This window comes from Rhinoraja longicauda, chromosome 37 (assembly GCF_053455715.1).
Source record: "Rhinoraja longicauda isolate Sanriku21f chromosome 37, sRhiLon1.1, whole genome shotgun sequence".
NCBI classification, from domain to species: Eukaryota; Metazoa; Chordata; class Chondrichthyes; order Rajiformes; family Arhynchobatidae; genus Rhinoraja; species Rhinoraja longicauda.
The window spans coordinates 4777648-4791686 of record NC_135989.1 but is presented as its reverse complement, the minus strand read 5'-3'; the positions used below and the strand labels follow the sequence as shown (position 1 = coordinate 4791686).

At 55.4% G+C, this 14039-nt stretch overlaps 1 protein-coding gene across 1 annotated transcript in view; it reads right to left on the bottom strand.

Moving 5' to 3' along the window:
* Nucleotides 1-576: 576 nt before the first annotated feature.
* The window catches only part of LOC144610571 (uncharacterized), a 91898-nt gene continuing 78435 nt past the window's right edge, over nt 577-14039 (bottom strand). Inside the window, exons 9-14 of the mRNA XM_078429379.1 lie at nt 11972-12192; nt 10488-10554; nt 8367-8446; nt 6819-6987; nt 5239-5331; nt 577-3036 (exon numbers count right to left, since the gene is read on the bottom strand). Of these exons, the coding sequence (XP_078285505.1) occupies nt 2986-3036; nt 5239-5331; nt 6819-6987; nt 8367-8446; nt 10488-10554; nt 11972-12192 (681 nt within the window). The 3' untranslated portion in view covers nt 577-2985. The remainder of the gene's footprint in view (nt 3037-5238; nt 5332-6818; nt 6988-8366; nt 8447-10487; nt 10555-11971; nt 12193-14039) is intronic.

The following is a 14039-nucleotide window of genomic DNA, read 5'->3' as shown; positions in this document are numbered from 1 at the left end:
GATTCTTGATTGGTGCGGGTGTCAGGGGTTATGGGGAGAAGGCAGGAGAATGGGGTTAGGAGGGAGAGAAAGATCAGCCATGATTGAATGGCGGAGAAGACGATGGGCTGAACGGCCTAATTCTGCTCTTATCACTTCTAACTTTATGAACTTAAGAGGATACAATAATTTTAGTTTAGAGATACAGCGTGGAAACAGGCCCTTTCAGCCCACCGGGTCCGCGCCGACCAGCAATCCCCGCACACTAACACTATCCTACACCCACTAGGGACAATTTTTACATTTACCAAGCCAATTAATCTACAAACGTGCACGTCTTTGGAGTGTGGGAGGACACCGAAGATCTCGGAGAAAACCCACACAGGTCACGGGGAGAACGTACAAACTCCGTACAGACAGCACCTGTAATCGGGATGGAACCCGGGTCTCTGGCGCTGCATTCGCTGTAAGGCGGCAAATCTACCGCTGCGCCACCGTGACCGCCCGATAATGCAATGATCATGCACGGAGGAGCATCTTGTCGCATGTAAAATAATGATGACCCGGTTTCTATTGAAATATTTATTTCATTCTGCAAGCTTATTTGAAGTCATGATCAATATTTTCGTGATATTTAACAGCTCATATCTTAACATAGAATCTTCTAGAACATAAATATACATCAATATTAAAGTTCATTCTTAATCTACCCGTACCACATTCTTTCATTCATTTTAGTCTTAGTTCCGTTTACCCTCGACTGAAAAAGACACATTTTTAGTTCTTCCTACAACCCACTAATTCTACTTCAAAATCCTACCAACCTCTTTCTTTGAAGACAGACACAAAAAGCTGGAGTAACTCAGCGGGCCAGGCAGCATCTCTGGAGAGAAGGAATGGGACGTTTTAGGTCGAGATAATAGATAATAGGTGCAGGAGGAGGCCATTTGGCCCTTCGAGCCAGCACCGCCATTCAATGTGATCATGGCTGATCATTCTCAATCAGTACCCCGTTCCTGCCTTCTCCCCATACCGCCTGACGCTGCTATCCTTAAGAGCTCTATCTAGCTCTCTCTTGAATGCATTCAGATATTTGGCCTCCACTGCCTTCTGAGGCAGAGAATTCCACAGATTCACAACTCTCTGACTGAAAACGTTTTTCCTCATCTCAGTTCTAAATGGCCTACCCCTTATTCTTAAAATGTGGCCCCTGGTTCTGGACTCCCCCGACATTGGGAACATGTTTCCTGCCTCTAACGTGTCCAACCCCTTAATAATCTTATACGTTTCGATCCAGTCTTTCAACATATGACAGTCCCACCATTCTGGGAATTAACCTAGTAAACCTACGCTGCACGCCCTCAATAGCAAGGAGATCCTCCTTCTGAAGAAACATCACCTATTCCTTTTCTCCAGAGATGCTGCCTGTCTTGCTAAAGTCACTAAAGTATGCAATTAGGCTCCCTTTCTCAATGGTTCAATGGTGATTTATTGTTACATGTACAAATGCATAGCAAAATTATATTCTTACAAACAGCCCATTAGTTCTAACGACCAGCATCAGATGAAGGAAGGATTAGTCCCTTGGTGTAACGTACTCTGCAGTTAAATACACCGATGAGCCAGAACATTATGGCCACCTGCCTAATATGCTGTTGGTCCTCCGTGTGCAGCCCCATACGCAGCAGGGTGCGATGCACTGTGTATTGTGACACATTCCTCCCGTGACCACCATTAACATTTTCTGTGACTTGTGCCACAGTCGACCTTCTGTCGGTTCGGACCAGACGGGATAGCCTTCGTTGCCCTCGCGCATCGATGAGCCTTGGGCGCCCAACACCCTGTCTGTCGCCGGTTTGTGGTTTGTCCCTCCTCGGACCACTGTCGGTCGGTACTCACCACTGCTGACCGGGAGCACCCCACAAGCCTTGCCGTTTCAGAGATGCTCTGACCCAGTCGTCTGGCCATAACAATTTGGCCCTTGTCAAAGTCACTCAGGTCTTTACTCCTGCCCATTTCTCCTGCATCCAACACATCAACTTCAAGAACTGACTGTTCACTTGCTGCCTAATATATCCCACCCCTTGACAGGTGCCATTGTAACAAGATAATCAATGTTATTCACTTCACCTGCCAGTGGTCATAATGTTTTGGTTCATCGGTGTAGTCTCTTGCCAGGCATCTCTGTTGGGAATTCGAGGAAGCAGAGGATCTTGCTATACGTAACCAAGATCTCAATGGTCGGGCAGGTCTGGGGGGGGGGGGGTACATGGTTGTCTAGCCCATGGCATGGGCCCTTGGTGAGACAGTGTCTGGGGGGGGGGGGTACATGGTTGTCCAGCCCATGGCATGGGCCCTTGGTGAGACAGTGTCTGGGGGCGGTGGGGTGGGGGCACATGGTTGTCTAGCCCATGGCATGGGCCCTTGGTGAGACAGTGTCAAGGGTTGTGGCTAAAGTTTCTGGTCTCCTTCCCTGTATTAGTTTAGATTAGAGATACAGCACGGAAACAGGCCCTTCGGCCCACCGGGTCCATGCCGACCAGCGATCCCCGCACACTAACACTATCCTACACCCACTAGGGACAATGTTTACATTTACCAAGACAATTGACCTACAAACCTGCACAACTTTGGAGTGTGGGAGGAAACCGAAGATCTCGGAGAAAACCCACGCAGGTCACGGGGAGAACATACAAACTCCGTACAGACGGCGCCCGTAGTCGGGATGGAACCCGGGTCTCTGGCGCTGCGAGGCAGCGAGTCCACTGTGCCACCCCAGACACGTGGGGGTGGGGGGGGTGAGCGGAGCCCCTCTGGGCACTGCTTGGGGCCCCTCACCGGGGGTCAGGAGCTGGAGCTACACAGCGACTGAGGAGAGAGGCGACTGTTTGTGATCCCGGGCACACCCGCGCGCGCGCCTAGTGTGGGTGAGGGTGCGTGAGCGTGCGAGGCTGCGCGCGGGTGATGGGTGTTGGCTGGCACAGCACGTGGCACCGCGCTCCATCATCACTGCGGCTCCCCCAACGTTGACTCTGTCTCCTGGACACTTCTCCTGACCTGCGGACAGACACAACCAACAGCTCAGTGCGATAGAAACCAGCAACGTTACAAACCTTTACTACATCTTTGCAAACCAGCATCGGCGGTTCCTTGTGTCGACATTCTCTGACAGAAACATAGAAACATAGGTGCAAGAGGAGGCCATTCGGCCCTTCGATCATTGTGATCATGCCTGATCATCCACGATCAGTACCCCGTTCCTGCCCTCTCCCCATCTCCCTTGACTCCGTTAGTCCGAAGAGCTCTATCTAGCTCTCTCTTGAAAACATCCAGAGAATTGGCCTCCACTGCCTTCTGAGGCAAAGAATTCCACAGATTCACAACTCTCTTGAGTGAAAAAGATTTTCCTCATCTCAGTTCTAAATGGCCTACTACTTATTCTTAAACTGTGCGTGGCCCCTGGTTCTGGACTCTCCCAACATTGGGAACATGTTTCCTGCATCTAATGCCTGTCCAATCCCTTAAGAATTTTATGTTTCTATAAGAACCCCTCTCATCCTTCTAAATTCCAGCGAATATAAGCCCAGTTGCCCCATTCTTTCATCATTTGACAGTCCCGCCATCCCGGGAATTAGACAATAGACAATAGGTGCAGGAGGCCATTCGGCCCTTCGAGCCAGCACCGCCATTCACTGTGATCATGACTGATCATCCTCTCTCTTGAAAGCATCCAGAGAATTGGCCTCCACTGCCTTCTGAGGCAGAGAATTAACCTGATGAATCGACGCTGCACTCCCTCAATAGCAAGAGTATCGGAGCAAAGAGGTCCTTCTGCAGTTGTACAGGGCCCTAGTGAGACCACACCTGGAGTACTGTGTGCAGTTGCACAGGGCCCTAGTGAGACCGCACCTGGAGTACTGTGTGCAGTTGTACAGGGCCCTAGTGAGACCGCACCTGGAGTACTGGGTGCAGTTTTGGTCTCCAAATTTGAGGAAGGATATTCTTGCTATTGAGGGCGTGCAGCGTAGCACGATCCTACACACACTATGGACAATTTACAATTTTACCGAAGCCAATTAACCAACAAACTCACACGTCTTTGGAGGGTGATAGGAGAGAGGAGCACCCGGAGAAAACCCATGCGGTCACGGGGAGAATGTACAAACTCGGGTGCCCAACAGACAGCAGTCTCAGTTAGGATGGACCCAGGTCTGTGGCGCTGTATGGCAGCAGCTCGACCGGTCTCTAAATTTGTGGAAGGACATTCTTGCTATTGAGGGCGTGCAGCGTAGGTTTACTAGGTTAATTCCCGGAATGGCGGGACTGTCATATGTTGAAAGACTGGAGCGACTAGGCTTGTATACACTGGAATTTAGAAGGATGAGAGGAGATCTTATCGAAACGTATAAGATTATTAAGGGGTTGGACACGTTAGAGGCAGGAAACATGTTCCCAATGTTGGGGGAGTCCAGAACAAGGGGCCATAGTTTAAGAATAAGGGATAGGCCATTTAGACTGAGATGAGGAAAAGCTTTTTGTCAGAGAGTTGTGAATCTGTGGAATTCTCTGCCTCAGAAGGCAGTGGAGGCCAATTCTCTGAATGCATTCAAGAGAGAGCTAGATAGAGCTCTTAAGGATAGCGGAGTCAGGGGGTATGGGGAGAAGGCAGGAACGGGGTACTGATTGAGAATGATCAGCCATGATCACATTGAATGGCGGTGCTGGCTCGAAGGGCCGAATGGCCTCCTCCTGCACCTATTGTCTTTTGTCTATTGTCTATTAACTGATGTACAGCACTTTGGTCAACGTGGGTTGTGTTTAAATGTGCTATATAAATCAAATTGACGACTTGACTTCCGACTAAAGAAATTCCTCCTCGTTTCCTTAAGAGCTTAAACTAATCTAAACAAACTAAACTAAAAAAAAACTTTAAAGAAATCTTTTAATGTTAATTAAATCTAATACTAATCAGGAAGACGGCCGAGTCTCCAAAGTTTTCCCGCACCAGCTTTGGAGCTTGTAGGAAAGGAAAACTGCAGGAGCTGGTCTAAATCGAAGATAGACACAGAATGCTGGAGTAACTCAGCGGGTCAGGCAGCATCTCTGGAGAGAAGGAATGGGTGACGTTTCGGGTCGGGACCCTTCCTTAGACTGATGTCAGGGGAGGGGGATGGAAACGTCACCCATTCCTTCTCTCCCAAGAGGCTGCCTGACCCGCTGCGTTACTCCAGCGTCTTGTGTCTGCTTCAGAGCTTGTACCTGGTTGGAGGACGAGGTGGAGGCAGCGACCGGTGTCCATCTATCCGACTGGGTGAAGCACTTCATGAAGCCACGCTGGTAGCACTCCCGCACCTGTCGGTACAAAGACACACGCGGTTCACAGCGGAGCCTCCCACAAACAGCACGCAGCCTCAGGCCGGCCATCCCCACCAAAGCCCCGTAGTCTAGTTCCGTTAACAATGGGCTTTCATGCCAATAATCACACTTACAGGGCAGACAGGCACGGGTGAGCTAGACTATCACCGGACGCTGATCGGGCGAGGAGAGGGAGGTGGGGTCGTGGGCCTGCAGCAACCTGGGCCTTACCTGGTCTTACCTGGGACTTACCTGGTCTTACCTGGGACTTACCTGGTCTTACCTGGGTCTTACCTGGGTCTTACCTGGGACTTACCTGGTCTTACCTGGGACTTACCTGGTCTTACCTGGTACTCACCTGGTCTTACCTGGGACTTACCTGGGTTTACCTGGCCTTACCTGGGGTTACCTAGCCTTACCTGGGGCTAGGGTTGTCAACTATCTCACTCCCAAATAAGGGACAAGGTGACGTCACCACCCCGCGCCCCACGTGACCTCACCCAGCCAGCGGCCAGCGGCCAGGTGCTCCCGCTCCACCAATGGTGGCCGCCCGGGCCGGGAGGCGGGTTGCTAGGGAACCTACGTTAGGTGAGCCCGGGTCTCCGGACCTACACTCCGGGCCTACAGTGTCCGGGCCTACAGTGTCCGGGCCTACAGTGTCCGGGCCTACAGTGTCCGGGCCTACAGTGTCCGGGCCTACAGTGTCCGGGCCTACAATGTCTGGGCCTACAGTGTCTGGGCCTACAGTGTCTGGGCCTACAGTGTCTGGGCCTACAGCGCCCGCCGGGCCTAATACAGGACAAACGAATTTAGCCCAAAATATGGGATGTCCCGGCTAATACGGGATAGTGTTAGTGCGGGGATCGCTGGTCGGCGCGGACTCGGTGGGCCGATGGGCCTGTTTCCCTGCTGTATCTCTAAATGAAACTAAAAAAAAAGCACCATCCCCCAGTTAGTACAGAATGTACACAGCAGTCCACTGAGTCCATATGCAAGATGCTCCATTAGTTTAGTTTAGAGATACAGCACGAAACTGGCTGGGTGAGGTCACATGGGGCGCAGGGAAGTGATGTCACCTTATCCTTTATTTGGGAGTGAGATAGTTGGCAACCTTAGCCCTTCGTCCCACCGACTCCACGCCGACCAGCGATCCCCGCTCACTTACACTATCCTACACACACTAGGGACAATTTACAATTGTACCCGTGCCAATTAACCTACAAACCCGCACGTCTTTGGAGTGTGGGAGGAAACCGAAGATCCTGGAGAAAACCCACGCAGGTCACGGGGAGAACGTACAAACTCCGTACAGACGGCGCCCGTGGTCGGGATGGAACCCGCGCTGTGAGGCAGCAACTCTACCGCTGGACCACCGTGTTGCCGATACACAGAGCCAGCTGCAGTTGGCCACAAAATCCCAATGGATCCATCACCTTGGTGTGGAAGCAACACATGAGAGTTGACTCAAGGGATGGCGGCCTTACCTTCTTCCTCATGAGGCAGTGCGTGACGAAGATGAACATGCCCTGGAAACTGTTGAGGATGGTGAAGATGTACATCATCGGGACGGTGGCGTTTTCAATGAATAATCCACCGAATATCCAGGTGGAGCCCAGAATCACCAGCTGCCCAAGGGCTGTCAGTGTAAACACCCTGTAACCACACACGCACCTACTCAGTAATCCATGAGAAAATAACTACAGATGCTGGTACAAATCGAAGGTATTTATTCACAAAATGCTGGAGTAACTCAACGGGTCAGGCAGCATCTCAGGAGAGAAGGAATGGGTGACGTTTCGGGTCGGGACCCTTCTTCAGACCTGAGTAACTCCAGCATTTTGTGAATAAATACTCAATAATCCATGGTCAGAACACAGATGAACATCACACTCACACACTGATAATCACACACACACTGATAATCACACACACACACACACACACTTATAATCACACACAAACACTTATAATCATACACACACTGATAATCACACACACTGATAATCACACACACACTTATAATCACACTCACTTATAAACACACACACTTATAATCACACACACACTGATAATCACACACACACTTATAATCACACACACTGATAATCACACACACACACTTGTAATCACACACACACACTTGTAATCACACACACTTGTAATCACACACACTTATAATCACACACACTCATAAGCACACACACACACACTTATAATCACACTCATAAGCACACACACACACACTTATAATCACACACTCATAAGCACACACAGACACACACTTATAATCACACACACTTATAATCACACACACTTATAATCACACACACTTATAATCACACACGCACGCACTTATAATCACACACACACGCACTTGTAATCACACACACACACACACTTATAATCACACACACTGATAATCACACACACACTTATAATCACACACACACACTTATAATCACACACACACTTATAATCACACACACACTGATAATCACACACACACTCATAATCACGCACACACTTATAATCACACACACTCATAATCACACGCACACACTTATAATCACACACACACATTATCACACTCACGGGATTATATCACACACACACACTTACAATAACACACACACCCTCACACTTTATAATTACACTTACACAATCACACACTTGCAATCATACTCACACACAACCACACTCACGATCACCCATTTGCACGCATACAAATGCACTCACTCGCTTATACTCGCACACTCACACTTACACTCGCACTGTCACACTTGCAATCACACTCACATATCCATATTCACAATCACAACCTGTATCCACCTATCACTCACTTTGTCCCGCCCCATCTCTCTCCCAGCTTTCACCCCCCCTCCTACACACAATCAGTTTGAAGAAGAGTCCCGACCCCAAACGTCACCTATCCACGTCCTCCCAGAGACGCTGCCTGACCCGCTGAGTTACTCCAGCACTTTGTGTCTTTCTCTGTAAACCGGCATCTGCAGTTCCTTGTGTCCACAATTTACCTGTTCTTGTTCACTTTCAGCTGGTCGGAGATAACGTGTGACAATTTCATCAGGGTCCGGCACAGGATGATCAGGTTAACCTGCAGAGAAAAGTGAAAGAGGAATGAATGATCAGAGACATCCCAAACCAGACATCCCAAACCCACTTTACAATGGATGCTAATGTGAGGAAGGACGTCCTTGCTATTGAGGCAGTGCAGCGTAGGTTCACCAGGTTAATCCCTGGGATGGCGGTACTGTCATATGAGGAAAGATCGGAAAGACTGGGCTTGTATTCACTGGAGTTTACAAGGATGAGAGGGGATCTTATAGAGACGTATAAAATTATAAAAGGACTAGACAGGCCAGATGCAGGAAAAATGTTCCCAATGTTGGGGGAGTCCAGAACCAGGGGCCACACAGTCACAGAATAAAGGGGAGGCCATTTAAAACTGAGGTGAGAAAAAACTTTTTCACCCAGAGAGTTGTGAATTTGTGGAATTCTCTGCCACAGAGGGCAGTGGAGGCGAATTCACTGGATGGATTTAAGAGAGAGTTAGATAGAGCTCTAGGGGCTAGCGGAATCAAGGGATATGGGGAGAAGGCAGGCGCGGGTTACTGATTGTGGATGATCAGCCGTGATCACAATGAATGGCGGTGCTGGCTCGAAGGGCCGAATGGCCTCCTCCTGCACCTATTTTCTATGTTTCTATGCTGTGGGAAGTCAGGCTAAAAGCAGAGGTGGGGGTCTCATTGGCCCCCCAGGTGAGGGCACTGAGGAGGTGATGGTGGGTCCCGACTCCCCCTACCCTTCCCCATTCGCCCCGCCTCCCCCCCTTGTTATCCTACCCCTTTCCCCCACCACCAGCCCACCTCTAAACCCCTACCCCCACTTCTCCCCCACTCTCCCCTCCTCCACCTCTCCTCCCCACTCTCACTTCATCTTCCACTCCCCCTTCCCCACTCTCTACCTCCCCCCACCTCTCCACCCTAACCCCAATGCTCCCAACTCCCCTCCCTCTCCCCCACTCCCACCCTCTACCTCTCCCCCTCCCCACCCTCAACCTCTCCCCCACCCTTTCCCCCTCCCCCCTCCTCTCCCCCACCCTCTCCCCCACCCCCCCCCACCCCCACCCTCTCCCCCTCCCCCACCCCCACCCTCTCCCCCTCCCCCACCCTCATCCTCTCCCCCTCCCCCACCCCCACCCTCATCCTCTCCCCCTCCCCCACCCTCTCCCCACGCCCACCCCTCACCCACCCTCTCCCTCTCACCCTCCCCACCCCCCTCCTCCACCCTCTTCCTCTCCTCCTCCCCTCCCTCTTCCTCTCCCCCACCCCCTTCCTCTCCCCTCCCCCACCCTCTCCCTCTCCCCCACCCTCTTCCTCTCCCCCTCCCCCACCCTCTCCCCTCCCCCTCCCTCTCCCCCACTCCCACCCTCTACCTCTCCCCCAACTTCTCCCTCACTCCCACCCTCTACCTCTCACCCACCCCCACCCTCTCCCCCACCCCACCCTCTTCCTCTCCCCATTCTCACTACCCTACCCCCAATTCTCCCCGAACTCTCCTCTGCCCTCCCCCACAACCCCCCACTCTCCCCTCCCTCCATCTCTCCACACCCACCACCTCCCCATCCTCGCCTTCCGTCACCACCCTCCCTCCATTCATTGCTTTCCACCTCCCTCCCACCAGTCTCTTTCCCCACCACCTAGCTCCCTCTCTCCGTCTTCCTACGTCATCTTCCCTCCATCCCACACCACCCCTCCATCCCACACCATCCCTCCATCCCACACCACCCCTCCATCCCACACCACCCCTCCATCCCACACCATCCCTCCATCCCACACCACCCCTCCATCCCACACCATCCCTCCATCCCACACCACCCCTCCATCCCACACCATCCCTCGTCACCCTCTCTCCATGCCTCCCCCCGCCCCTCCGCCCGCACCTCCCTCGCCCTCTTTCACACTCACCCTCTCCACCGACACATTCCCCTGTTGTGGGCACGTCTTAGCCTCGTGTTCCCAACGCCCCCCTCCTGCCCACTTTAGCCCCCGCCCTCCCGCTCAAATCCCACCGTCCCTCGGCCCTGCCCCCTCCACCCACATGCCCAGGGTAGTTGGCATTTGGGTACAACTTACGACGCAGATGAAGATCGCTGGCACGAAGAAACTGCTGGTGAAGTAATGTTGTGTTGAGAGCCAGCACCTGCAACGACACGGCACCAGGTGGTCAGAACCGCGGGCACCAGCTGGCACGGCCCTGTACCCTCCCCTCCCCTCCACTCCCCTCCACTCCCCTCCACTCCACTCCCCTCCTGTACCCCTCTCCTCCGCTCCCCTCCCCTCCCCTCCCCTCCCCTCCACTCCCCTCCACTCCACTCCCCTCCTGTACCCCTCTCCTCCGCTCCCCTCCCCTCCCCTCCCCCCCCACTCCCCTCCCCTCCCCTCCCCTTCCCTCCCCTCCCCTCCCCTCCCCTCCCTTCCCCTCCCCTCCACTCCACTCCACTCCACTCCACTCCACTCCACTCCCCTCCCCCTCCACTCCACTCCACTCCACTCCACTCCCCTCCCCTCCCCTCCCCTTCCCTCCCCCTCCCCTCCCCTCCCCTCCCCTCCCTTCCCCTCCCCTCCCCTCCACTCCACTCCCCTCCACTCCACTCCACTCCACTCCACTCCCCTCCACTCCACTCCCCTCCACTCCACTCCACTCCCCTCCACTCCCCTCCCCTCCCCTCCCCTCCCCTCCACTCCCCTCCCCTTCCCTCCCCTCCCCTCCCCCTCCCCTCCCCTCCCCTCCCCTCCCTTCCCCTCCCCTCCACTCCACTCCACTCCCCTCCACTCCACTCCACTCCCCTCCACTCCCCTCCCCTCCACTCCCCTCCCCTACCCTCTACTTCCCTCCCCTCCCCTCCCCTCCCCTCCCCTCCCCTCCCCACCCCTCCCCTCCCCTCCACCTCCCTCCCCTCCACTCCCCTCCTATACCCCTCCCCTCCTGTACCCCTCCCCTCCCCTCCTGTACCCTTCCCTCCGCTCCCCATAGACAATAGACAATAGGTGCAGGAGGAGGCCATTTGGCCCTTCGAGCCAGCACCGCCATTCACTGTGATCATGGCTGATCGTCCACAGTCAGAGTTGTGAATGTGTGGAATTCTCTGCCACAGAGGGCAGTGGAGGCCAATTCACTGGATGATTTAAAAGAGAATTAGATAGAGCTCTAGGGGCTAGTGGAATCAAGCGGAGTCATGGGGTATGGGGAGAAGGCAGGAATGGGGTTACTGATTGTGGATGATCAGCCATGATCACAATGAATGTCGGTGCTGGCTCGAAGGGGCGAATGGCCTCCTCCTGCACTTACTTTCTATGTTTCCCCTCCCCTCCCCTCCCAGAGATGCTGCCTGTTACTCCAGCTTTCTGGCGAGTGATGGGTGGGTACTGTGGATAAACGGTTCCCATGGGCTTGGGCAAAAACCGGGAGAGTGATGGGTGGACGCGGTTCCCCGGATGGGGACGTGGTGTGTGATGGGTGGACACTGGTCCCTGGAGGGGGTGAGGCATGGAGAGTGATGGGTGGATTACCGTGGACGAGCCGCTCCCCAGTGGGTGGGGTGACGGGGAAGACTCACGCTGTGGGGGTGCCGTAACCGCGGCTGTTGGCGCAGGCACAGATGGCGACGATGGCGGCGGGTAGTCCGTAACCGATCCAGTACATGTGGCGCTGGAGCGGGACCTTGGTGGCGAACACCACCTCCACCAGCAGGTACAGCTGCACGCCTTCCAGAAACATCCACACGAAGACTGCCAGGAACAGGTAGTGCAGCGCCCCGGCGATCACCCCGCACACAACCTGTGGGGGCAGCGAGAGGGGGGTCAGGACCAGGGGGAGGGGGGTCAGCACAGCGGGGAGGGGGGTCAGGACCACGAGGGAGGGGGTCAGCACAGCGGGGAGGGGGGTCAGGACCACGAGGGAGGGGGGTCAGGACCACGAGGGAGGGGGGCGGTCAGGACCACGAGGGAGGGGGGTCAGCACAGCGGGGAGGGGGGTCAGGACCACGAGGGAGGGGGGTCAGCACAGCGGGGAGGGGGGGAGAAGGCAGCGGGGCAGTCAGGGGGGCAGAACAGCAGGCAGGGAGTGGGGGGTCAGGACCGTGGGGAGGGGGGGGTGCGACTGTGGGGTGTGGGACAGTGGGGGGTGGGACAGTGGGGGTGGGACAGTGGGAGGGGGACAGTGGGGAGGGGGTTTGTGGGGGGGGTGGGGGAGTGGGGAGAGGGTTGGAGAGGGCAGGGGTGGGGGGGGAAGAACAGGGAGAGTTGGTCAGGAAAATGGGGAGGGGGGGGGGTGGGACACCAGTGAGGGGGGTTGGAGAGGGCAGGGGGTTCAGGACAGCGGGCAGGGGGGCAGACGGTGGGCGGTGACGGGCCGGGGGGGGCAAACAGAGGGGAGGGCAGGGGACTAGCAAGCGGGTCAGGGCAGCGGTGGGGGGCAGAACAGTGGGTAGGGGAGGGGGGGTGAAGGGCAGGATCGGGAGGGTGCGGTGGGACAGTGGGGAGGGGGGGGGCGGAGGTCAGGGAGGAGGTCAGATAAACGGGCAGGGGGTCAGGATAGCGGAGAGTGAGGGGGTGAGGGGGGTGTGAGGGGGGGGAAGGGAGTGCAACAGGAGGGGTAAGAGAGTGAGGGGACAAGGGGGGTGATGAGGGGGAAAGGGGCGAGTGAGAGAGTGAGGGAGCAAGGAGGTGAGTTTGAGGGGGATGAGTGAAAGGGAAAGCGGGAGATTGAGGGGGCTATGGGGGAGTGAGGTGCCAAGGAGAGGGAGTGAGGGGGACAGGGGGAAGGGGAGGGGGGGTGAGAGGGTACAGATGACCAGTGCTACCCCCATGAGAGTAGTGTCCAGGGGTATCTTTCGTATTAGCTGGGACATCCCGTATTTTGGGCTGAATTGGTTTGGCCCGTATGGGACCGCCCTTGTCCCGCATTAGGCCCGGGGGGCGTTGTAGGCCCGGACGCTGTAGGCCCGGACGCTGAAGGCCCGGACACTTATGCCCGGACACTGTAGGCCCGGACACTGTGGGCCCGGACAGTGTAGGCCTGGGGGGCGTTGTAGGCCTGGACACTGTAGGCCCGGACAGTGTAGGTCCGGACACTGTAGGCCCGGACACTGTAGCCTGACCAGTGTAGGCCCGGACAGTGTAGGTCCGGACACTGTAGGCCCGGACACTGTAGGCCTGACCAGTGTAGGCCCGGACAGTGTAGGCCCGGTCACTGTAGGCCCGACAGTGTAGGCCCGGATGCTGTAGGCCCGGATACTGTAGGCCCGGACGCTGTAGGCCCGGACACTGTAGGCCCGGACACTGTAGGCCCGGACAGTGTAGGCCCGGACAGTGTAGGCCCGGCCAGTGTAGGCCCAGACAGTGTAGGCCTGGACAGTCAAGGTCTGAAGGCCTGGGCACCGCCTATCTGAGGTCGCGTAGCAACCCACCTCCCGGCCCGGGCGGCCGCCATTGGTGGAGCGGGAGCACATGGCCGCTGGCTGGGTGAGGTCACATGGGGCACGGGGCGGTGACGTCACCTTGTCCCTTATTTGGGAGTGGGATAGTTGGCAACCATAGTCTCCCGGGGGGTGGGAGGGGTTATTGCCCACCCCCTTCATGCCTGCTCCTCTGGGCACAGTGCCCTCACCCCCTCACCCCCTCACT